The sequence below is a fragment of the Lynx canadensis genome, chromosome D4 (genome assembly GCF_007474595.2).
Source record: "Lynx canadensis isolate LIC74 chromosome D4, mLynCan4.pri.v2, whole genome shotgun sequence".
NCBI lineage: Eukaryota > Metazoa > Chordata > Mammalia > Carnivora > Felidae > Lynx > Lynx canadensis.
The window spans coordinates 82,708,257-82,732,657 of record NC_044315.2 but is presented as its reverse complement, the minus strand read 5'-3'; the positions used below and the strand labels follow the sequence as shown (position 1 = coordinate 82,732,657).

Below are 24,401 nucleotides of genomic sequence, written 5' to 3'. Positions count from 1 at the left end.
GAGAGACATGGTCTTTCTGGGCCTTACAGTGAGAGGACAAATATGCAGACAGGTCTAGTCCCATTAATAATGGGGGCTTACACCCAGGAGAGCCGTGAGGGGAATGTAGTGCTTTCGCAGAGACCCAGAAGAGGAGGAGTTTGCTAGGGGCACAGATCCAGGAAAGGAGTACATAGCTACTCGTAAGTCTGAAATGATTTATTCAAAGGATGAAGTTGGAGAAGGCAGTAAAGACCATGGAGCTGCTCTACAGGTACACTGAAAGTTGATGGAGACAGGCCTGCTCCAGACGTGCCCCCAAAGACTCCAAGTAGGATGTTACATGACCGGACCTGCATTTTAGGATGAGTACTTTGGCAGCTGGTTAAAGTATGGGCAGGAAGAGCTGGGGCCCAAAGCCAGGGTAGCCCTCCGGCCTGACTTCAGGGTGCAGTTGGAGTGAAGTTTGTTCATTTTCCATTCATACGACACCAGCAAAGATTTTTCATCTCTTCTAACCCTGAAGAGATTAGTCATGTAAAATGTGACAGCCTTCTTTATATGGAATCCTACTGAAATGGGTTGAGAAGGGATGGATTAAACCTACAAGCCTTGGCGGAGTCGCTGGGAACAGCTCTTGAGAGCTTGCTGGATCAGCTCCTGTTCATGACATGTACCTGATTTAAAGAACAGGGTCTGGAGGGAAGAGGAGGCGGGGGAGAAAGTAGCGGCCCTGGATTTAATACACAGCTCTCACAACTGTGAAACATCAGCAGAATATCCAATTTAAAGCTGTTCATGTTACACTAACCTCTGGGATTCTTTTAACTGGGCCTTGGCACGTCACTCTTTCGCCACGTAAATGTCCTTCTGTCAGCAAAGGCCAGTTAACAGCTTCCAAAAGAAGCAAAGTCCTCATGGGAACAGGCTTCCCAGAAACCAAAGAAACATTAAAGAAGAAAGGCAGAAAGAAACATGTGTTGTTGGCTTTTGTCGCTTCATAGCCGTATCTCCAAAGGTGTTGGGTTTTTTCCTTCTATATTGAATTTTGTAGCAATTTTATTCCATTATATCTTTGTCCCTAATTTTTAATTCTCTCAAATCCTCAGATGATGTGTCTAGCTCTTAAGAAAAAGAAGGAATATGTCAAAAGAAGACGGAGCGGAAGGATTAGTCAATAAACAGTGTTGGGGCAATTGATTAACTATGTGGAAAAAATAAATTCTCACCTCCGTCCTTAAACCTAAATTAATTCCAGATGGATCAAAGAGTTAAATACTGGGGAAGAATTTGGAGGACTTTCTTAGTATAACAGCAGTAGAAACCATCATGAAGGAAAAGATTTGTCTGTGTAATTATTTAAGCCTTCTCTTCCCCCAGAAGTGCAAAGGAAATTACAGAAGGATAAATTATTTTCAGGAATGTTACAAAGGATTAGCATCCTTTGTATATCCAGTGTTTGCTTGTAAATTACTTTTTCAAAATACTAATGCTCAAAATACTAAGAATGCGAACAGACCATTTACCTAAGAAATATTACCAAGAACAGTGACAAGAGGTTAAGCCTTAGTCATGATCAGAGGAATAAGAAGAAAATCCAGATAGATACACTTTCAAAGCTACTAACTTGACTACGTTCTTAGTGCTGGTGAAGTATGGAGAGAACATTCTAGTACATGGCTGTGGGAGTGCAAAGAGACTCCATTCTTTATTATATTATTACATTTATTATATTATAGTTATTAAGTGCCTTAAAATATTTATAACCTTTGTCTCTGAATCCTATATTTAGGAACCGTGCATAAAAAGTATTGACATGGGGCAGACTGAGTGGCTCAATCTGTTAAGCGTCTGACGCTTGATTCAGCTCAGGTCATGATCTCATTGGTTCGTGGGATTGAGCCCTGCATCAGGCTCTGTGCTAACAGCATGGAGTCTGCTTGGGATTCTCTCTCTCCCTCTCTCTCTCTCTGCCCCTCCCCTGCTCAGGCTCTCTGTCTCAAATAAATAAATTAAAAAAAAAAAAGTATGGACATGATCTGATTATATAACATAATGGTGGGAGAGTAGTTAAATGTAGTTTGGGAAATTCACTGAGTGTCATTAGAAGATAATGTTTCCTAAGAATATTTGAGGACGTGGGAAAATGCCAGCAAATAAACATAAACTTAAAAAAAGGTAAACGAGCACTGTATTTACAGTAATCCTAATTTTATTAGAAAAGGAAATAAAAGTGCCAATGTATGTAATACCCCAAAATGTCAAGTTATTTTCAGATGGTGAAGACTTTTATTTTCTTTTATCCCTTTTCTCCATTTTCTAAAACTTTTACTGTCCATTGTGCATTAGCCTCATAATCGGGGCAGGTGGGGGATTTCTTTTGAAAAGCAAGCTCACTAAATTTGAATTAGAGTGATTGGATTAGCTTACGATTTTAAATATGTTGAAAATTGTGTATTTAATTTTATTGCTCAACTCCAGTGACAGCATCTCCTTACTTTGATTTTCTTTAAATGTTTGAGAAAGACACACACACACACACACACACACACACACACACAGGAAGAGAGAATGAGTGGGGGAGGGGAAGAGGGGGGTGGACAAAGTATCCGTGCTGATAGCAGAGAGCCCGATGCGGGGCTCGGACTCAAGAACCACAAGATCGTGACCCGAGCTGAAGTCGGATACTTAAAAGACTGAGCCGCCCGGGTGCCTCCTCACTGTGATTTTTTAGCTCTGATTCTTTGATTTGCTTCTGTTGCAGTTGACTGCCTGCATCCACGGGTCTGCCGCGATGCTCTACCCCATGTTCTGGCAGCACGTGTACATCCCCGTCCTTCCTCCACACCTGTTGGACTACTGCTGGTAAGGCTGCTACTCCCCCTGTCCTCTGCTGTTCCTTCTCTAGGAACTGATGAGGATGTTAGGTCTGTAACTTGTGATGCAGCTGGTGACTAAACTAGAAATAGTAACTGGAAAATGACATGGATTTTCGACCACGCGATTACATGGCCCTTTTGTTTCCAAACTGTTCTCATCTATGTGATGGCATTCTTAAAAGTTCAAGGCAGTAGATCATACTTCCCATTTCTCACTTTGGGGAAACCAAAGCACCAAGTAGTGGTGTGATTTCTTCCCCCCAAGATGGACTGGGGACTGGTGAGAAGAACACTTGAGGTACCCAAGGTCTTCACGTTTCGGCCATACCCTGGCACATTCTGTAGGAGTCGCTCTGGCTGTGGTTGGGGAGCACAAGCCAGACCTCAAAGCCCTCTGCTTTGACGGGAGTTTCGCTGTTCAGGGGAAATGTATTTTAGTGGAAGGCACGCGGCCTTAGAGTCCGCTCTGCCACCTTGGGCGAGTCGCTCAGCCTAAGACTTTGTCTCCTCATCTGTAAAATGAAGTTGTGCCATAAATAATATATGAAGATAAATGATACAGCAGAATAAAGGACATGATGTAGAAAACCTGACTCATGGTAGGCACTCACAAAATGTTTCTGCAGATACATTGTCACTATCTGTCCTCCACGGATTACCAAAAAAGAGTGTGTCTGTAACTGACTTGGATCTGTTTTTCTTCTGAATAATTTCTTTCTCTGGTGTTACTAAAGACATTGTCTCCAGACAGCTCAAGTCAGCAGACGTTGATAAGGGAGCACTGTACACGTATAGGAAAAAGTACCGCCTGAGAGAAATTAAGAGCTTCAGGAGGAAAGGACCCATTGAGGGATCACAGCCCTGTCACTTAAGAACAGATGATTTAGGGGGCACCCGGGTGGCTCAGTTGGTTGAGTGTCTGACTTCAGCCCAGGTCATGATCTCCTGGTTTGTGAGTTCAAGCCCGCGTCAGGCTCGCTAATGTCAGCGCAGAGCCTGCTTTGGATCCTCGGTACTCCCCTAACCTCTCTCTACCCCTCTCCTGCTCACGTGTGCACACGCTCTCTCTGTCAAAAATAAATAAACATTAAAAAAAAAAAAAAGATGATTTAGGATACTTGCCATCAGTTCAGATTGAGTCCAGGTCATAATTCTTGCTGGGTTCTTCCAGCCCATTTTGCAATCCTGTCACTGAAAAGGTTCATCGAGGTAGTCAAATTGTCCTGGGAGCTTAAAGGTATTCCACAGGACTCCTAATCTGAATGTGTTGTGCTCGCTCTCATCCCAACAAGTCATGTGTACAACCAAGATGTAACTCAGGGCCATCAAGTAAAAATCAGTCACCCTCTCCAGGGCAGTGCAGGGCATTAAGTACCTTATCAAGGTAGGTGTTTTTATCTGTGCCTTTCTCCCACCTCTTAAGAAATTAAGGGACTGTCCCTCTGCTTAGACTTGCCACTTCCTCTTGAGCTTCTAAACCAACTCTCTTGGTTTTTCCATTCTGCCACATATCTCAGAGGAGAGGACTGTGTTTGCTGTTTAGTAGTTTGTTGTTGTTTGAGTCAAAGACTGGGAGGTTGGGTGGAGGAGGACCATGACGCTCTGAAAGGAAGAAAGAGGTAGGGGGAGTGAGAGGGGGGAAGAGGACAAGACACAGAGCCAGGGGAGGTGGAGGAGGATGATGAGGGGAGTAGATGGAAAAGGTAGAAAGGGGACATGTGTTCCCTAAGACTCACACAGTGAGTCCCAGTTTCCTTAGCACACCTCCTGCCCCCCACCATGTAATAGTGTCACAGGCACCTACTCCCACACAGACAGGGGGCCCCCTGTACCCATACATACACACTGACATGGGTCCCTTCCCTATGCCTGTGTCTCTGGTCCCACCCACCCGCAGACTCCCCCTGCACACCTCAGCCCAGGCATGTGCTCTAAGAAGAAGCCTTCAGGTTATCCCTGGAAGAGACTCCCCCGTGTGTCTTGATGCTGAGCCTCAGATAGGAGCACTGGTGGGCTTCTGAGTGACGGTATTGGTAGGAGGGGGCAGAGTCATTGCAGTTCCTCTGCCTCCCAAATAGTACAACTTTTTTTTTCCCATTATTTGGGAAGCTTTGGTGGCTAAATTGTCAGCTAGCTTAAAACTAGCAGCTTACGTTCCCAGAACCGTGCAGAGAAAAATGCTTTGTCAGTTACAGCGATAACAGTAGCTGCCATTGTTGAACGTCTCCTGTGCCCCAGTCTGTGATGTCACTTAATTCTTCTAGCAACCCCATAAGGCAGGTATTATTAGCTCCATTTCACAGATAGGTAAACCAAGGCCCCAAGAGGTTTAGTAACTTGCTCCAATATAGATAGAGTGTACTGTATGATTCCATTTTTATAAAAACAAACATGTGTGCATATAAAACACAAAAATGTGGATATATGTACATATGTAGATGTATGAATGTGGATATATGTAGACACACACAGATACACATAGGCAGAAATCAAAGAGGACATACACCACGGTGTTAGCAGGGATTGGTGATGGGGAAGAGGGAGAAGAATGCTGCATGATTTTTGTTTTATTTTATTCTGTTTCTCCAGTGAAAAGTATGGTTTCCATAGCTTACAAGTTTCCCTTTAAGAAAATCATTTAGGGGCGCCTGGGTGGCGCAGTCGGTTAAGCGTCCGACTTCAGCCAGGTCACGATCTCGCGGTCCGGGAGTTCGAGCCCCGCGTCAGGCTCTGGGCTGATGGCTCAGAGCCTGGAGCCTGTTTCCGATTCTGTGTCTCCCTCTCTCTCTGCCCCTCCCCCGTTCATGCTCTGTCTCTCTCTGTCCCAAAAATAAATAAACGTTGAAAAAAAAAATTTTTAAAAAAAAGAAAATCATTTATTCTAGCCAGTTGTTATTTCCAGCCCTCCATTCTTGTTTGCTTAAAGGATTTATCGGCTGTATTGCTCTTTGCTGTGGAAGGTGATCCCAGATCCTCTTTCCAACTTCCTCTCTCAACGCCAGCCCTCTCATGAGCTGTGGTAGCGGCCTGTCCGAGAGCGGTGATGCCGACAGGTCTTCCTTAAGAGGGAGACTTGACAATGAAAACTATTAAGCCCTTGTCTCTCCCCCACCTTGCACTCCAAAAAATCCAAGTGAAGACTTGTCTTTTTCAGAGCCTGAGTGGGTTTTTTGATTAGGCTCCATCTTAGAGGTTTCTGTGTATGTGATCGCGGTCCCTCTCCTGGTCTCTTGTTTTCACAGTAGAACTTTTTTTGACATTTGACCAGAGGATGATTGCAGGCCAGTGGGGGTTGGTATCTGTTTATTAACTACAAGATGTAAGAATGATGAAATAAAAGACCCCAAGAGGAGAAACAGATCCTCCATTCAAGGCTTGATTTGATCACCTTCAGCCTGCTACCAACTGCTTTGGTCAGAAACTACAAATGTCCTGAAATTTGAGTCAATGCTAATAACTTTATTCTATTGTGCTCGGTGACTTTCACCACTGTTGAGTTTAATCCTTGGTGGTAAGAGCCAGCAGGGATAACTAGCATTTTGAGTAAAGTGCTAGGAGCTTGAAACATGTAAATTTGAAGGAGGTTTGTTCCTCTGCAGATGATTTAAATGTTAAGTACGTCCCCATGCAGGGGATACACGAAATGGAATCTGAAAACTATTATCTCCTGTAGAAATGAACTCTCAATTTACTCACTGCACAGGAAGGGCAGATTCTAGTCATTTTCACTGCCAGCAGGTGCCCTTTCTATGCATAATAGACTTCGAAAGTGTAATTAACACATGAGGACCACTGCTGCCAGTTTTTCTTCAGGTACATGCTGCTCGGGGTTTTCAGGACAACAGTGTAGGCTGTAAGAGCTTTTTACATGGCACTTGAAGATGAGGTGTTCATTGACTTCTGGACAAAGACATGTTAAATGAGGCTGAGTCCAGATCCTGCTGTTGGTATCGCAAGTCATGGTGCTTGGGCCCAGAGCCCCCAAGAGCTCTAATGCAGCCTAGTGTAGAACAGAGGCCAGGAGCCCAAAGCTCTGGGATGCGGTGAATGTGTGGAAAGTATGATGCTGAAATCCCCGCAATTATGTGGACTAATTGCACATTCACAAATACAGCAACCAATTATCTGAGTTAACTTTAATTAGAGGTATAATCACAGATTTTAATTATCTGAATAAATCAGTTTAGTACAAATAGTCTGCCCTGAATATTTCCCAAATTAAAATTTTCAGCTCCCTTCCCATTTTTGGAGAGGGTGGTAAAGAAAGTGCTGAGGCTTTGGATTCGGACAGACCTGGGTTCAAATCTCAATTTCATCTCTTATTAGCTGTGTCACCATTAAAAATCTATTTTATCTCTCTGATCTGCAATATTTTTTTTCTGTAAAGTGGGTTTAATTTACCTACTTTGAAGAGCAGCTTTAGGAATCAGAGATGTTGGTCATCCAGTGGTACACAGGCCATTTAGTAAATGGTGGTTGTTCTTATCATGGTTATTATAAACATGGGACATGGATTTTTGGTTTCCAGAAGGTTTAACTCACATCAAACATTCTTGCTTCTGCTGCTTTGTGAGCTCAGGGGAAAACTTTATAATTCATCTTTTCTTTTTACCCCTCAGATTGTTTTTATTTTGATTTTTTTTTTTATTTAACTTGAGTTATTGTATGGTTGTTTTCATTTGCAGCTGTGGCATAAGAATGAAAAGAAAAGAAACAAAAGCAGATGGCAGAGAAAACGAAAGGAGTAAGACATTTCCAGCCCTTATGAATATTTAAAAACATGTGCTGCTGGTTCCTTTCTACTTTAGATCTGTACCATTTTCTTGACTTTGAAAGTGAAAATGAGAATGTTCCCCTACCTTGGCTGATGGCAGCCCTGACCTTGGCCAGTGTTGGGAGAGCCTGCCCATTTCTGGGACAGAAGGACTAACTTGCTGATGAGAATCTGCATTTCCTTTCATTATAATAATCACCATCTCTTGAGTAGTGTGTACCAAACTCTTTATAAACACTATTGCAGATCTTCAAAATCAGGCCATAAAGTAAATAGTACTGGCTCCACTGTATGGATTAGGAAATTGAACCTCAGGGAGGTTTAGTGATTTCAACCACTGTGACACAGCTAAGAAATGGTAGAGCTTGCCCTTGAAATGTAAGGCCTCCTCATGTTAAAGCTTTCCTTATTAATATCCTCCAAAGTTTTAGAGAATAAGTTGCACCCATCACCAAGATTTGGTGAAAAATTTTTTCATGTAGGCTCCTTGATAACTTGCTAATTATAGACTTACGTTGTTCATTCAGAAAACATTTATAGGGCCCTTACTGTGTACTGGGCACTATGCTAATTAAATGTTGCTAATAAAAGGTCCCAATAGAAACCACATGGTATTTCCCACATAAATTCCTTTTTCTGCCTTATTCTTTCAGAAGTAGTCCTAAATAAGGACTCCAGTCAGTTCCCAAATTGAATCGTGTCTTTGGGTTATTCTGGACACTTGTGGACCCACCTTTTTGACAAAATATTTCCAGGGCAGATCAGGGCAAGTTCACATTGTCCCCCAGGGACCAGCCAGATCAAGAGCCACGTTAGTAGCTAATTCTGATGCTCTCTGAGGACACGGTTGAACCAAAAAGTTATATCCTATGTGTACAATTAAGGTGTGAATTTTGCATTTGTCTTTGTAAAATGCATTCTATTTCCTGACATTTCTAGAGGATTCTGTAAGCCGTTTTTCCACTCAGCTTGGGCATGCTCAGATTCTCTGTGAGAGATACCAGTTCTAGATCCTTTATCCATGCTGCCTGTCATGTTCTGAATCGGTCCCCACATGCTGCATCATGCATTCCGTCTAGAATTTTTAGCAAACGGTCTGAAATGTGCCAGGGTGCACGGCCCATGTGGGTGGAGGGCATCAGTCTGGACACAGCTATGAAGTGACTTCTGGATAACCGGAGCTAGGTCCAGTCGAATCTCTGTCTTCATTGATGCCATGAGATTTTGCATAGGGAGTAAATTGATTCTCAAGTTAGTGGGATTCTTGATATTCTTAGTGACAGAATAAAAATCAATGAAGTGTGGTGTGGTGGAAACAGAAAAACCTGGCTTTGTTCTGGCTTCCCCAGTCACTAGCTTGAACCTCTCTGAGCCTCCTTTCTCTTCTGTCAAACATGGATAGTAATTACTACTGACACAAAGCAGGTGTTCTATAAATAGTACGTACTATTTTTTGTTATTAATAACTACATATACGTATTTATAGTTCTATTAATACGAATGTATATAAATGGCCCAAGAAAATCCAGTCGAAATACACAACCCCCAGGTAGAATGGGAGTAGGTTAGGTAGACAGGTGTGGCTAAAATTCTCCTATATATACCAAACCCTGGGATAGGTAGGTTTTGTTAAAGATTGAATTCTAGAGGCTCCTGGGTGGCTCAAGTTGGTTAGGCGTCCAAGTTCGGCTCAGGTCATGATCTCGAGGTCCGTGAGTTCGAGCTCTGCGTTGGGCTCTGTGCTGACAGCTCAGAGCCTGGAGCCTGTTTCGGATTCTGTGTCTTCCCTCTCTCTCCGCCCCTCCCCCATTCATGCTCTGTCTCTGCCTTTCAAAAATAAATGTTAAAAAAAAAGATTTTAAAGATTGAATTCCAATAAGTGAACAAAAACTGTCATTTCTATTGTACAGCAAGTATTTATGAGTGCCTACTACAACCCATTGGGTTGGCATTGGGCATAGAAAGGTAGGAGAAAACAGTCCTTCAAAAAGAACTCAGGTCTCCAGGCAAGAATGGGAGAACAGATTTTTTTAAGCTAAGAAGCAACAAGTCACCAAGACAGGGTGGAACACCACACCAGGAGCTCCTCTGGGAGCAGGAGGATGGGATAAGGGCCAGGGTTTCAGTCCCAGGTAGAAGAAGCAGGGAAATGCACCGTGTGTGTTGGTTGAATAAAAGGAAATTACAGATTTCCAGATAAATCTCTTAGTAAGAATTGGCTAAACTTGACCCTGACATTTGAACAGAGAGGCTGAGTAGGAGACAAGTTAAGTTTTGGGTCCAAATCCTGGCTCTGGTCCCACTGAATACATGTCTTTGGGTGAATCACATAACGTCTCCAAGCCTCAGTTTCCTCATCCACCAAAGTATAGCTAAAAATATGGTTGTCCGTGAAAAGCCTGACAACCAGAAAATTTGTTTGCTGTCCACCATCAGAGCCCTACGTCAAGATGCACGTGCATTTCCTGCAGCAGCACCCAAGACTGAGAATGCTGAGAGCCTTTGGAGGAAGTTTTGGACAATTTATGAGTAAAGTGTCTTCCTGGTGGAAAAAATGGCAGAGAGAAGAGACTGGGCTCTTTGTATTATCGATGCTATAGATTCTGTAGGAAGGTAGGGTTCTGTAGGTTCTATAGGTTCAAGTTCTCCATTTGATGTAAACAAAATTTTTTAATATTTATTTATTTATTTATTTGAAAGAGAAAGCACAAGCAGGGGAAGGGCAGAGAGAGAGGGAGATACAGAATCCGAAGCAGGCCCCAGGCTCCGAGCTGTCAGCACAGAGCCTGACACGGGGCTCGAACTCACAAACTGTGAGATCATGATCTGAGCCGAAGTTGGACACTTAACCAACTGAGCCACCCAGGCGCCCCCCATTTGATTTTTTTAATTAAAATGTAATTCATATACTGCAAAAATTACCCTTTTTAAAACTCTACAATTCAGTGGGTTTATGTGTATTCCCAAGGTTGTGCAACCATCACCACTATTTCCAGGTCCATTAGATTTTTTTTAATAAATATTTTTTAATGTTTGTTTATTTTTGAGAGAGCACAAGTGGGGGAGGGGTAGAGAGGGAGACACAGAATCTGAAGCAGGCTCCAGGCTCTGAGCTGTCAGCGCGGAGCCCGACACGGGGCTCAAACTGACGAACCAAGATCATGAAACGAGGTCATGACCTGAGCTCAGTGATCAATGGATCCTGACCTGGATCCATTAGAAATTTGATACATTCTTTATTGTTAATAAGGTAATTCATCCTTATTTTAAAACATACATTTTTTTTTAACCTTCCACAAACATATCCAGCAGAAAGCAAATGTCCTGTGAAAATGAGCAATCCATGTAGGTGGTTGGCATCAGACCCTTTACTTGGTCCCTCCAAGGTGCCCCTGTTGGCCCAGATGCTAGGGATGCAGCGGAACAGCTTATCCGGCCTCAGCATCTCGTGCCCGCAACGGGGCAGAGACTTGCAGGGTTAGAGAAGACATCGTGCCCCTTTACCACGGGATTGGCCCTTCCGAAGTTGGAGGTGGGGATTGTCGGCTCACCCACCCGCCCTGCGGCCCTCCATCTCCTCTGCTGCCACATATACCTCTGAGCGGCAGAACCCGCCCTGCTGGGCCCACCTTGCCAGTCCCCACCCTGCTGCCTGATGTGTTACAGGGCAGCACGGCTTGCCTCCCTTGCCCCGGTGTCTGACTGGCCTCCCTGGAACACAGCTGGCCCTGACCTCTGCTTATACGACCAAGCCTTGGCCTGGCTTTCCATTTCTTGAGACACATTCTGTGTCTGATTCCTCACTCCTCCCTGACATGGAGCCTGTCTTAGACCCAGTACTTAGAAGACTGTGGCACTTCTGTGGCACAGCATAGCGGTCTCTATAGCCAAAAGATTCTAGACACGTTCCTGGACACCAATAGAGCAGGAGCCACAGTAGTGCCGTCGTGCCTCAGCAGTGGAGGAAGTTACCTCATGGCAGGACTCTGGGGACAAGTGCCCCTGCCTCTCTCCATTGTTGGGACAAGGGAGAGTCCGTGGGGCCACCAGCACAGTGCTAGGCTCAGCATAATCTCTCAACCAAAGTGGGTTTGTGATCGCCCTTAAATATTTGAAAGACTGAGAGGCCAGGCTAAGAAGTAATTGGATGCCGTGCATCTTGACACGTGACATATCTTAGTCCTGGAAAGACAAAAAGAAGAAATTTTCCCCACTTGCTAGTTGCATTCTGAATTTTTACATTGACGAGAGGGGCTTGCTTTCTTTTGATTTATCCATAAACCTCTTTCACGCTCTCTCTTTCTCTCCTCATTTCTTTCAAACCTCCCTCATTCATTCCTGCATTTCTATGAGAGTCTCACGAGCTGTTGGTGGATCCCAACTTGAGATTTCCCTTTGCATCTGGCTCCGGCTGTTATGGTTCTCATTGAACTCTCTGGGGCAATAGAGAGCCCTGTCTCCTGACCTTTTTTTTTCTGTGATTAACTTCTCCTGCTGCAGCGGTCTTAGCCATGGAGCCCTGCTTGATGTTTTCCAAGTATGTCTCCTTCCGGTAGACTGAGGAGGCACAAAAGGGCGGACCACTTCAGGCTTTGATGTTGACCTTTCCAGGTTTTCACCCAGGCGTTATCTTTGTAGCTCACGTATTCGTTTAGGTTGGGTTCGGGGGGCTTAAAGCTCTGAAAGCCATCTCCCCCCCCTTCCAGGGTTACCCCAGGAAGCCACAGGGCCCCACTCAGAAGGGCACTGTCCCCTCTCCCCCCTTTCATGCATCAGCTGCAGCGATAGACATGTGTCCCATTAGCAAACCATCTCTAGCGCCCGAACCATGCACACCCAGCTCCCCCACTGTTGTGAGCCCTGTGCTCTGGCTACCCAAGCACACATGAAAGTGGACGGTCTGTGCCTCCTCTCCCGGTCTGGGATTGCTCTTGTCCTCTCACGGGTCCTCATCCTGGGCTATTGCTCATAAATCAGGGACAGCGGGGTGGAAACCAGGCATGAAGTTAAATACCTTTTTCCCCTAAGAGAACCTTGATTAACTCATGGCATTTGTGCCCCTTCCACTTTTCAAGCCATATTTTCTGCCTCTTACCAGCTGTGACCTTTGTCGAGTCACTTAATCTGTTTGAGCCATAGATTCCTCTGTAAATTATGGAGATCAGCCTTTCAAGATTGCTGCCACGATGAAGTGAGGTCATCTGAGGTCTGCCCCACCACGCCTTGTATGTTTCCTTATAGCACTTTATACACATACTCTAATACGCTTATTTAATGCCTACTCTTAACTGTAAATTCCAGATAGGCAGGGACCAGAACTGTTCTCTCCTGTGTCCCCAGCCCGATGTGATGCCTGACACCTAGTAATATTTGTTGGTTGACTGACCAGCATATGAAAGACACTGAGCACATAATAAATGTGCCATCAGATGTTAGTTTTCTCTTTTCTGTCCCCAGTTGCCTTTTTAAAATTCAAGCTCCTGAGCGGCTAGTTTATTTTTCTCTACGGACGCCGTGAATCCTGTTACGATCTTATTTTCCTGGGTGGGTGTCGGCAGCTGGAGTGTCACAGCCAAATTTGTGGCCCTCCCAGCCAGTGTGCGAAACCTCACCCCAGCTTGCGATTTTTCCCTTTGCCCCTGTTTCCTTTCCTGCTTTTGTTGCTGTGTTAACCTGCTTTAAAGCTTGTTTAGAACAAAAAAAAAAAAAAGAGTATCAATTCATTTAAGGGAGTAAGGCTAACGGATTTATTCTGTGGAGTATCTACTTGCTGTTTTATTTTTCAATTACAGTTGTCAAATGACTTTTTTTTCTTTAAGTTAGCATAATGGTTAAGGGAGGTTCATATTTAGCAGGAGTAGTATAAAAGACTTTGCAGTAGAGGGATTTGAGCTGGAATCACCATTAACTGTGACCATGGGCAGGTTTCTGAGAATCCTTTTTTTAATCCGTAAAATGGATGGTATAAATTGGATTCTTTGGGGGATTAAATGAGATAAGGTAGCTAAAGCCTCCTGCACAGCCCTCTGACTCCGGGAAACAGGAAACAGTTGGGTTCTCCTGTGGCTGACCATCTAGAATAACTGTGCAAATTAACCTGTGCTTTATGCCAAGTGGGCAACCCACACAGAAGCCTCTAAGAAGGGAGGTGTTTGCAACCACTGGGGTTCTGTGAGAAGTGGTGCTTAATGGGCACGCAGGTTCAGGAGGACCTGAAGGAAGAGGGCTTGAGGCCCAGGGGACACCGTATGACTAAGGGCTCAGAGGCAGGCTGGGAACAAGAGGATTCCTCTGGTGAGGGGAGGTGGGGATTGGTGTTGACGGGACATGATGTGACACGGTTGAGACCTGGTCCAGCTGCTGACCGGCCCTCAGAAAGCAGATTAGAGGAGATCTAATCTCCTTCTCCTCCTCCTTCCACTGGCCTCGCCGAGCCTGGGCTTCTGGGAAACGTCTTGTCTCAGCAGAGCAGACTTGGGTTCTGGTCTGTTCTGTCATTTTGCCAGCTGTGTGACCTGCATGACCTTCACGTCTTCACCTTTATGGTGGCAGTAGCAGTAGTGCCTGCCTCACACTGCTGCCGTGAGGGGCCGCCGAGAAAATGCCTGGTGAGCCCCTAGCCTGATGCTGGCTGGCTCTTGGTGGGCGTGCGGTGAACGGTGGCCGCTGTTGTCGACTCCCTGTGCACACTGGCCCTTATACCGGCCTGCACGCCATCCGTCGGAGACCAGAACTACGATCGTGTGCGCTCTCTGACAAGATGTGCTGTGAGGTCTTCGCTCGAGCCCTTTCTCCCACCTCTTGTCCTTTAACCTGCCCACCCATGCCGGGCCCTGCTGTTTCAGAGCAGAATTGGAAACCATTTGGCAAGCTGTAGTTGCGCTTTTGTTTCTTTTCCAAAGAAGAAAGAGAAGCTCAAATGATTAAGACTTCTTTCAGAGTTTGCCTTTCCTTTGAAAGTAGTGGACTGAGGAAAGACTCCTGGGCTCCCCGTAGCCGGTCCGTCCGGGATGTGATTGAGGAGGTGTGTGCCTCGGAGAGGTCCACTGGGCCCTGCAGCATGCGAACTCCAGTGCTGACTTTGCATTTTTATGGGGATGAGCAAAGCAGTGGACCTTCCATCCCCCCTCCCCGCCCCCTCCAGCCCCAGGGGCTAGTAGCTGATTCCTTCCTGAGGTCGAAGAAGAGGTGTCTCTCACCTGGGGGTGGGGGGGGCCCCCACCTCTCCGCGGGTCCTCCCGCCCCTCCCCCTTTGTCCTGGGAAGCTTTGTTTTGTGTCTTGAGCAGCCAACCTTCTTTTATTAAACCTCACTCTTTTCCAATTAGTAGCCACTCACCTCAGGGGAACATAATTAAAAGGGCTCTAGTTGTCTGGAGAAGGGAATGAAACAAATTGTGGAAGTGCAGTAATCGTGAACGGGGCTGCAGCACCATTCCTAAGTCTGCGGGAGCCATAGCGGTGTGGTGAATGAGCTCCTGCGTAGAACTCAGCTGTAAGAAAGGCCTGAGTTCATAGGAGGATTGGGTGAGTAGCCCCCTTGGGACATCAGCACTTCTTTTGGCTTAAGTACCAAGTGTGTTTCGGGAGACAGCATGGGCACAGCCATCCGACAGCCCCAGGTTGGAACTGTGGTTCCAGGTTCACCGTTTACTAGCTGTGTGACGTTGGACAAATTACTTCACCTTTCTGAGCCCGTTTCCCAGACTGAAAATGTGGATAATAGTGCTACCTTGCAGTGTTGTCTTGAGAACTGTGTGTAAATAACGCCTAAAAGCAGCTGGGTTGTAGTAGCTCAATAAATATTAGTTCTTTTTCCCCTTAGTAGGATTCAAATTAAACATACCTCTCAGGTAAAGGTCACTGCCTTGACACCAGCTTCCCTTTGCAGGGAAGAAGGAAGGAAGAATAGTTTTTATTCTTCCAGAATGTAACTGATGAAGTCAGATACTGCAGTAATTCCCAGAGAACAAAGGCCTAATAGAGGTGTACCCTGTTATGCTATTCGGAGAAGCACGATGCATCCCCCAGTTGCCATCGGCCATAGGGTCGTTGTGACACAGTTGTCATGGCCTGCCTCTGTGTGAACTTGGTCATAGCTGTTAACATTATCACCGCTTTAATTATGTGCATTATTGGTTCTGCACATGTTGCGTCTAAATGCCATTTAAAATGGCTTCAACATCACACTTAGAATCGCCATTAAAATGTAAAGTCCCTGCGAATGCTGAAAGGCACCAACAGCAGATAAGCATGCTGTTCATTTGCTGTTGAGCAGGTGTTTGCATTGCTGTGTTCTTGAGAAGCAACGGACAAGTTCTTTTGGGGACCTAATAAAGGAAGACAGGTTCTAGATGAGGATTGATTGTACCTTGTTCCTGAGATACAATCAAACCATTCTTTGGGCGCTCAGAGAATGGGTCCAGTGGGACCTGCCATGTCAGGGACTCAAAGAGAACCCATCTGGACTTGATAGGTTACCGAGCCTACCACGTGCTGTTCCTGTGCCTGGCACTTCGTGCGTTATTGCAGTAGTCCTGAAGGATTCCCACCTTAACAGAGCCTGCCTATTTATTTATTTATTTATTTATTTAAAAATTGTTTTCCTTTTTAATGTTTGTTTATTTCTGAGAGAGAGAGAGAGAAATTATATGCACTCTAGAATTTCAAAGATAGAAATATGTTCCTTATTGTGGGCCAATGTTGGGTGAGGAAAACGTGAAAACAAAAGTACCGTTCAGGTGATGTGATCCCCTCTCCTCTAAATTTCTCCTTACCATCAAAAGACAAAGAAAAGAAGATTTCCAAAGAAAACGAGTCAGTATCTGCAGTAACTACTGAGGTTTATGGAGAACAGAAACTTTCAAGACCCACCTAGGATTACCCAGTTACATATTTGCCACATTGAGATGTTAAGCGGACTCTGGGTTTCTTTTTTCTTTTCTTTTCTGTTCTCTTTCTTTTTCCTTTTTTTTTTCTTCCATTTTCCTCTCCCCACTTGGAATTTGTAATTAGTATCTTTGCCTAGTGAAAATGCAGTCAATTCAGGGAAGTATTTGAGGCTCTGTAAGCAAATGATGACAGTGTAAAAGGTATTTGTCCAAATTTGCATTTATACAAAAGCTGGGGCTGCTGTGATTTCAGAGTAAGTGTGCTTTCAATATTTTCTAAATACAGAGCTGCCGCAGCCCTAGCAATACTTGGCTAAGAAATTGCACTTCTATGATAGGCCGTGATTACTCTTTGGAAAATTATTGGGCTTAAAAAAAAATGCCTACCTAATGATACCTGAATGGTGAGTCTCACTTTGTCCCTCTTTGCACGTGCAGTCACTTCTGCAAGACTACTGTTCCCGTCTTTCAAAATATCGTTGACTTTTATTGCAGGACAAAAGGGCATGGCATTAAAACCTATGCATTTAAAATTCTAGAAAACATTTCTTTTTCAGGGAAGAGACTTGAGGTAGACGGAGACTTGCTCCGTATTTGTTTTCACCTTTTCCTCACAGTTGTTTGAATGGTCTTTTTCTGTACATTAACTCACCGGCTAGAATTTCAATTCTGAAATTCTGATGAAAACCCCACGTCATTTGTCAATTGCATGAGTCAATGCAGGAGCTGGAAAAGTTGCTAAGATTCGGTTAAATGTTACAGATTGGAGTTTTTCCTCCCTTCTATGTGTTAGGCTGTGCGGCTGGACAAATTAATAAGTGGCCATTTTTCTGGAATTCTCTCTTCCTGCTTCCTTTCATTACATTAGGCAAGGTTCCACGAGATGAGACATTTGCAGTCTTAAGACTTCCTGCCAGGGTTCAGACTTTGTATTTTTGACATTGAAGCTGTCGTGTTCCTGAAGCTACTTAATTAGAAACACATTCATTTCAGCGTACCCTGGAGAAAGCTTGGACAGCAGAGCCCGGCACACTGGGAAGTTCGAGTATTTGTGTAACTGGCAGCTAAACTAATGGTTTACAGTTTAAGGGGAAAAAATATCGCAGGGCATTTCCTTGCCCCTAGAAGCGAAGAGAAGCTGAATGTGCACAGCAGATACCTTTTTTAAAAAGGAGAGAGGAAGAAGAAGAAGAAAGCACAGAAAAGACAACTCCACTTTCAGTGCAGTTGTGTGCATAATTCTTTCTTTGGCTATTATCAAACACAAAAAGTCTTCTAGAAGAATAGTTCCCAAACTGTGCTGCTAATATTCAAGTCTGTTTTACAGGCTCCCAAGATCTATTACTGCTGAGATCTGTAGTGAGGAGGACATTTTATATTCTGGGGAAGGATTTTTGCTTGAAGAATTTTATTTGTTGAATGGTAATGAGGGAATTGTGCCCTCTCTTATTTTTAAATGTTTGAGCAATTTTAAAATGCACATCTGATGTTTAAAAACCTTCATTCCCTATCGATTGCTTTCAGAATAAAGCCTAAACTCCTTAGTATTCAAGTGGATGCACCCCTCTCCTTTCTCATTTCTACCCTTGTGGTTCTCCCAACGCTGTCCCCAAGAAAGCCATCCTTGTGGGTGCACTTCCGCTCTCCTGGCTGCCCCAGAGGGAAGGTGCCTGGTCACCTTGGTTGGAGCCAGGTACCTTTCCTCTACGCCCACAGAACACCCTTGACCTTTCATAGGATGTGTCGCATACTGGAGAGACACTCCGTTCCTCCTCCTCCTTGACTGCCGTCCCCTATTCCCCAGGAAATACATGCATGAGAGGTGGGTCCCGGGGTTTTACGTTCAGTATTATGAAGTCAGCATGGCCCAGAAGGAGGAAATTCAGAGCCACGCCAGGTTTGCTGCTTCCTGTGTTTTGTGGCATTAGACAAGTGATTTCAGCTCTCTGGGGGCTATTCTTTCCTCTGTCAACTGGGGATAAAGCCTACCTGATGCCATTGTTGGTGTGGATTAGGAAAGATGAATTTGCAGTTCCTCACATAACGCCTAGCACATTTATTATTGGTAAGTAGCATCATAATGTGATGCACACAATGTGTGCGAGCATGCTTGCACACACACACACACACACACGCACGCGCACACACACACGCGCTCCTGAAACCAAAGAAGATCAATCCATAGTGCCCAGGTTTTAAGAGCTTTGGAGTTGGGTTCTCATCTTCTGCTCATTTGATGACTTAGGGAACCATTGCGCTGTGAATGAAGCAGTCGGAAGGGGCTTTCTGAATTGGGTGGTGTGTGTGCAGTCGGGGAGGGGAGCCTTGCTCGAAGTTCCCCATGTACTTAGGCCAGTCAGAATGGACAGTTAGATCACATCTCTTGAGGTCAGAAGGAAACATCAAATAAAAAAAAAAAAAATCAGTCTTCTTTGAAACCTATTATACCTTGCGTCCAACCTTGTTAACTGCTTTTTCTGTTGTAACTGTGGCGATTTGTTGTCACTAGTGTCCATTTGTGCCACGAACTCTACTAACCGCTTTACGTGTATGTTCTCTCGTTCTGATCACAAGCTGCCAGTTTGATTCCGGTATCCCATTTTAAAGATAAGGCAACTGAGGCTGTGTGCTCACATGGGGCTACTTAGGGATTGACACCAAGGTCAGTGCTCTTCCCACACCGCCCATGCTGCCTCTAATGCTGCCCACGTTTTGAAATTCTTCTGAAGTTTCTAGGCTTGGGAACAAAATGTCACATTAAGATTTTTGTTGTGAAAGGAAATGTAACTGTGCATACGTTTATTAAAACAGTTTTTCTCCAAATAGTGAACCATCTGTAATTTTCTGTCGGAAGCAACAGACATTAAAGCAGCTGTGTGTCTCTGTTTCTCTTCACAGTGCTCCCATGCCCTACCTCATAGGAATCCATTTAAGTTTAATGGAGGTAAGTTGGCGCCTTTCCTCCCCAGATCTCTCTACTCGCGGCTTTGTTTTGCTATGCGGCAGTGGAAAAGACACAGTCTCGGGATTCACAGCTCTGCACATGGGAGCGTGTCGAACCAACACCTCATGCTCAGCCCCCTCGCAGGTGCACAGAGCTGAGCATCCGGCGGAGGCCCTTTCCACTGGGCTCTGCTTTCCAGTGTTTTTCCGCTTTGCTTGGAGGTTGTCAGTTTTCATGGGTGAGGGAGAGAGGTTCAGAGAGGCAGGAGGAAAGGGAAGGGAAATTGTCTGCTTTTCAAAATGATGTTTATTATAAATCACTGTAACAGTACAACATTTTTCATTGTCAAAAACATGGTATAAAAAAGTAGGTAGGTATATAAAGAAGAAAGTTGAAAAGTGTCCACGATACCATTATTTCAGACTCAACTACTATTAGCATTTTATTATTCTTCCTCCTAGTCTATATTCTGTGAATATATATTTTGTATAAATATGCATAACTGGTATATATATATGTATACATATTATATATATAGTTTTAGGTCTGTTTCACTTAATATTATGGCATGGAGATTTCTACATATTTTAATCCACTCTCAATATGAATAATTTTTAATTTGTTGCCTGTCCATCCACTGTTTGGATATACCACAACCTAACCATTTTCCTATAATTGTTGGACACTTGGGTTGTTTATCATTTTTCACTATTATAAATAGCATTTCAGTGAACATCTTTATGCATAAGGCTCTCTCCGCACCCTGACTTATTTCTTTAGCACAGAACCCCCCCACCCCCCGCCCCAAAGTAGAAATGCTTGGTCAAAGCTAGGAATCTGGTGCCAGATTGCTTTCTGCATGGCTGTACCAATTAGATAGCAGTTCTTTTAAAGGGCTTTTGTGTGCTTTTGTAAGTGCCATTGGTTTGTAGACATGAACCTTAAGCTTTTCCCTCCTCGAGAGAGAGAGCTTAAATTTGTACTAGAGCAAAATGGGGTGGGAGGTGGGGGCTTGCCTGTTTTGCACAGGAGATAAGCTCCCAGAGGGAAAATCTAGAGCCCTGTCCGTCTGTGATGATGCTTTGCATGTCTTAAAGGAAGTGCTACTTCTCTTCTTCTGTTGCCTTCATTTCACGTCGACGAGGACCACCTGCTTCTTCACTAACTGTTGCACACTGTGCTATTGTGCTTACGAAAATGAAACAAGTTGGTTATCGAAAAACCTGTTTGTTTGACATTGAGAATCTTGATCAAAATAGACCACAGAAATCTGCTCAAATTTCTAATTTGACAGGACGGCCATGTGGCTCCTACATTCTGTTAACAGTTCCTCCTTGTCGTCACCCAGCCCTGAGCACATACAGTACACAGTTTATGGACGATCTCGGGTGGTGTATTTAGATCAGATTGAAGAGATTTCTTCTCTGTTTTACCTTTGTTTGTCAAGTTTAGGGGTGTATTCAAGGCTTCTGTGTGAAAAATTGAAAGTGAATACTTTTCTAACTGACCTTTCTTGCCAGTCGCTGCAGAGTTTGAGACACAAATGTAAAGACCATTTGGTCTATCAGAGTCCACAGCTCTTTCCGGCCCCTCCTCCTGCCTTCCAGGCTGTTCTAGTACAGGCTTTTTCAGACTCTTTTTCATGTCCCTTTACCTTCAGCATTGTCCACGTTTCTAGTCTTAGCTTGCTTTTCTTCTCCACATGCCCTCTAGTCATCTCTCGTAAGGCTTTTGCTTCAGCTACCAACGTGATATTTGTGACTCTCAGCTCTGAACTTCCTCTGGCTTCTCTTTCTCTGAACTTCAGATGCCAAGTTTCAAGTGCTGATGGATTGTCACCTAATGGACTACAGATGTCTCAGACTCAGTCTTCCCCAGACAATGCGTTACGTACGCGCGTGCGCGCGCGCACACACACGCACGCACACACACACACACACAACCTTCTGGTGTTCCCGGTCTGTGAGTGGCACCATTGCCCACAGAGGCACCAAAGTGGGACACACCAAGCATGGCTGAGTTCTCCTCTCTTCCTCATTCTTTCTCTCGAAATAGTCACCAGGTTTCTGACATCTCTCTCCACCTGTTCCTTCCTCACTGCCTTCGATGACCTTTTTCTTTGCTTTCTTGGATTCCTGTGAAGCCTTATTCATTCCTTTGATAAGCAAAATGAAGGCCTCTGTGTTCTGAACAGTTTGCTAGGCCGTAGAGAGAGGGAGACGGACATGAACTCAGGCCAAAGTCCCGACACGTGGTGGGGTGCCTTCCGCCTCGTTGCCGTACCTCCGTAGCCCGCCTTCCAGCCTCTCTCTGCCCTCCCCCATGTCCTGCTGTCTCCACTGCTGTCCTCTCACTGTCCCTTGCTAGCCAGTGCTCTCCCTGATCCGTAAGCACACCCACATCCCTCCTCAACACCCCCTCCCTCCGGCTAAGCTTGCCCTTCTCCACCTCTTCCCAGAAGTCCCCAGTTGTCATCTTTCACGTACTGTACTTCTTGCCCCGGATGATAGCTGTCTGCTGCTCTGTCCTCTCCGTCATCCCTAGAAGTATGAGTTCTTTGAGAACAAAGACTGTGCTGCATTCATGTGGTGGCCTCAGCACCTAGCAGGACGCCGAGCACGTACTTTCTGAAAAGAAGGATTGAGTGCGTGCTTGGAAAACTGGATTCCAGGACACATTCAGAGCCTCACTGTTTCCGGGGAACCAGCACCATAAGTTTACTTAAAGGTGGAGTAAATTTTTTACTTTTTATATGATCGTAAGGAATTTTTGAAAAGACCTCTAGTAGTAAAACATGTAATGCAAAATATACGTAAATTCTGAAGCTGAAACTTGAGACAGTTTTGCCTTTAGGTGAATGGGTGCAAATCCACTCTCCTTCCTCAGCCTTTGAGGGATTTTACGTGAGAAGGTTCAGGAAGCATTGGGCAAGATCAGTCTTAGACCTGTTTGACTGAAGTTGGGGAGGGGTTTGCCATGCCAAATTCTTGTGTGATCAGCAGTAAAAGAAAAGCCAGATCAGTCGTTGCCCCATTCCTGAGGCCAGCTAAACCACTTTTCCAAGCAAAGTCGTGTTTCCCGGGTGTGTTGGGTAGCCGTGAACTACCAAATCGTGGAATTTAGTCTCTTAATCTCCTCCCGTGGATTTCAGCTCAGACTCGGAGTGCTCTAGTCATTCTTTTTGATTGGGTTTATCTGGTTCTGTTATACTCTTCAAGGGAGAGAAATGCTTCCCTGAGATTTCTTCCAGGCACCATGGGCTGTAACGCTTGGGGAGGAGCTCGTACCTGGGGCCAAAGGAAAGCTCTTTAAGGAAGGAGCTTGGGAAGGCCCATCTCCTCTCGCACACTAGTTTTCTTACTGGCAATTCAGCAAAAGGCTTATTTTTGACTGTCTTGTTATTTTTTCTTGAAAGCTATAGGCACCTTATTATGCCTTTGCATATGTGCCAGAATTTTTTAAACTTCAAATGAATGTGGCAGATGTTCATAAAAGTTTAGAAAAAGCTACCATAGGAAGACTTTTTAACCATTTTTATGACACTCAAATTTGTTGCACAAAAGGAAATATAAATTATAACCTAGTGTTCTCATTTGAAAAAAAGGTTATTTTGGGGAAAGACCTCATTCTGGTCTTCCGTTCTAACAGGGTGCCCCTGCTATTTGTTGAACGGTAACCCAGTCACCTTCGAGAGTCTGCCTTCCTTCTGAAGTGACAAGTTTATAGTCGATCCGGATTCTTACCCCTCCTTCCGCCTTTTTATATTCTTTCTCTCATTTAAGCAAACATTAATTTGAGGCTAGTGGTAAGTTAGCAGGATAGCCAAGGGTATTGGCATGGACCTAGTTTCTTCTTGGAGAGAGTGATCTTGTTAGCTGGCAGCTAGGAAATACCGAAACGTGGCCAGATTCCACAGGGCCTGTTTCCTTTCATTCTCTCCACCTCGGTTCAGTTCAGGAGACGTTTCTGCCGCCCCTCTTCTGTGCCTGGTCTGGTGGCAGGTGCCAGGTTACATCTGGTGGATGGTGCTTCTCCGTTTTGATAAATGAAGACTTTCCTCTCCAAGCCTCACAAACAATGCTTTGTGTCCAGGCCTCAGAGTGCTACGAGGGAGGTCGGCAGAGTATCGTATGCGTGTATCCCGGTGGTCAGGAGGGAGGAAGGAGAAGCGATAGCTGTGGCACAGTTGCAGACAGAGGCTCGGGTTAGCCTGTGTATCATACCCCACCTGTACACAGAGGCGGTGAAGTGCAGTGGTTAGAACGTGGACTCTGGATTTTAGCCCTCCGAACCTCCTGCTTACGCGATCCTGGGGAAGGTAATGACCTCTTAACGTCTGTTGTCTTACCTATGAAACGAGGACAGTGGCCACATCTCCCTTACAGGATTGTTGGGAGATCCAGTGAGCTAATGCTTGTTGGGTGCCTCACATAGTGCCTGGCACATAAAGAGTTCAACAGAGATCAACAACCGTTGATGTTTTTATTTCCTCAGTGGGTTTAAAGCCATTTACGTTGTTAAGTCGGTAGCTTTGGGAGCACGTTTCAGAGACTCTTAGGTTACCAGGGCCATCGTCCTCATTACCTAGGGAAGGAGAGTTTGTGGTCGCCCTATTTTCTCCTGGTCTGCAGTGCTAGAGACACTTTTTCGGGGATGGGAACGGTCCTTTTGTAGAATTTGAATGCACTCTCGACCCTCTGCTTGACCACTGTCCTGCTGTAGTAATTTCGGGCAAGATATGTTGTCTCTCTGCCTCTCCCTTTCTTCATCTGTAATAGCGGTTAGCACCCATCTTTTAGAATCACGGGAAGGATTAAATAAATACATGAGTCCTGTGTGTGTCCAGCATACGTGAGTGCCTGGTCTGTGCCGGGCACACGGTCCACGTCCCCTTCTACGGTGATGTTTTGAGAGCCTTCTGAGTACCAACTACGGC

At 44.8% G+C, this 24,401-nt stretch overlaps 1 protein-coding gene across 7 annotated transcripts in view; it reads left to right on the top strand.

Moving 5' to 3' along the window:
- DENND1A (DENN domain containing 1A) overlaps positions 1-24,401 on the top strand; it is a 512,100-nt gene that overhangs the window by 287,768 nt on the left and 199,931 nt on the right. For all 7 annotated transcript variants that reach the window (XM_030294533.1, XM_032595666.2, XM_032595664.2 and 4 more), the window contains 2 exons: positions 2,744-2,844; positions 19,420-19,465. In XM_030294533.1, the coding sequence (XP_030150393.1) occupies positions 2,744-2,844; positions 19,420-19,465 (147 nt within the window). The remainder of the gene's footprint in view (positions 1-2,743; positions 2,845-19,419; positions 19,466-24,401) is intronic.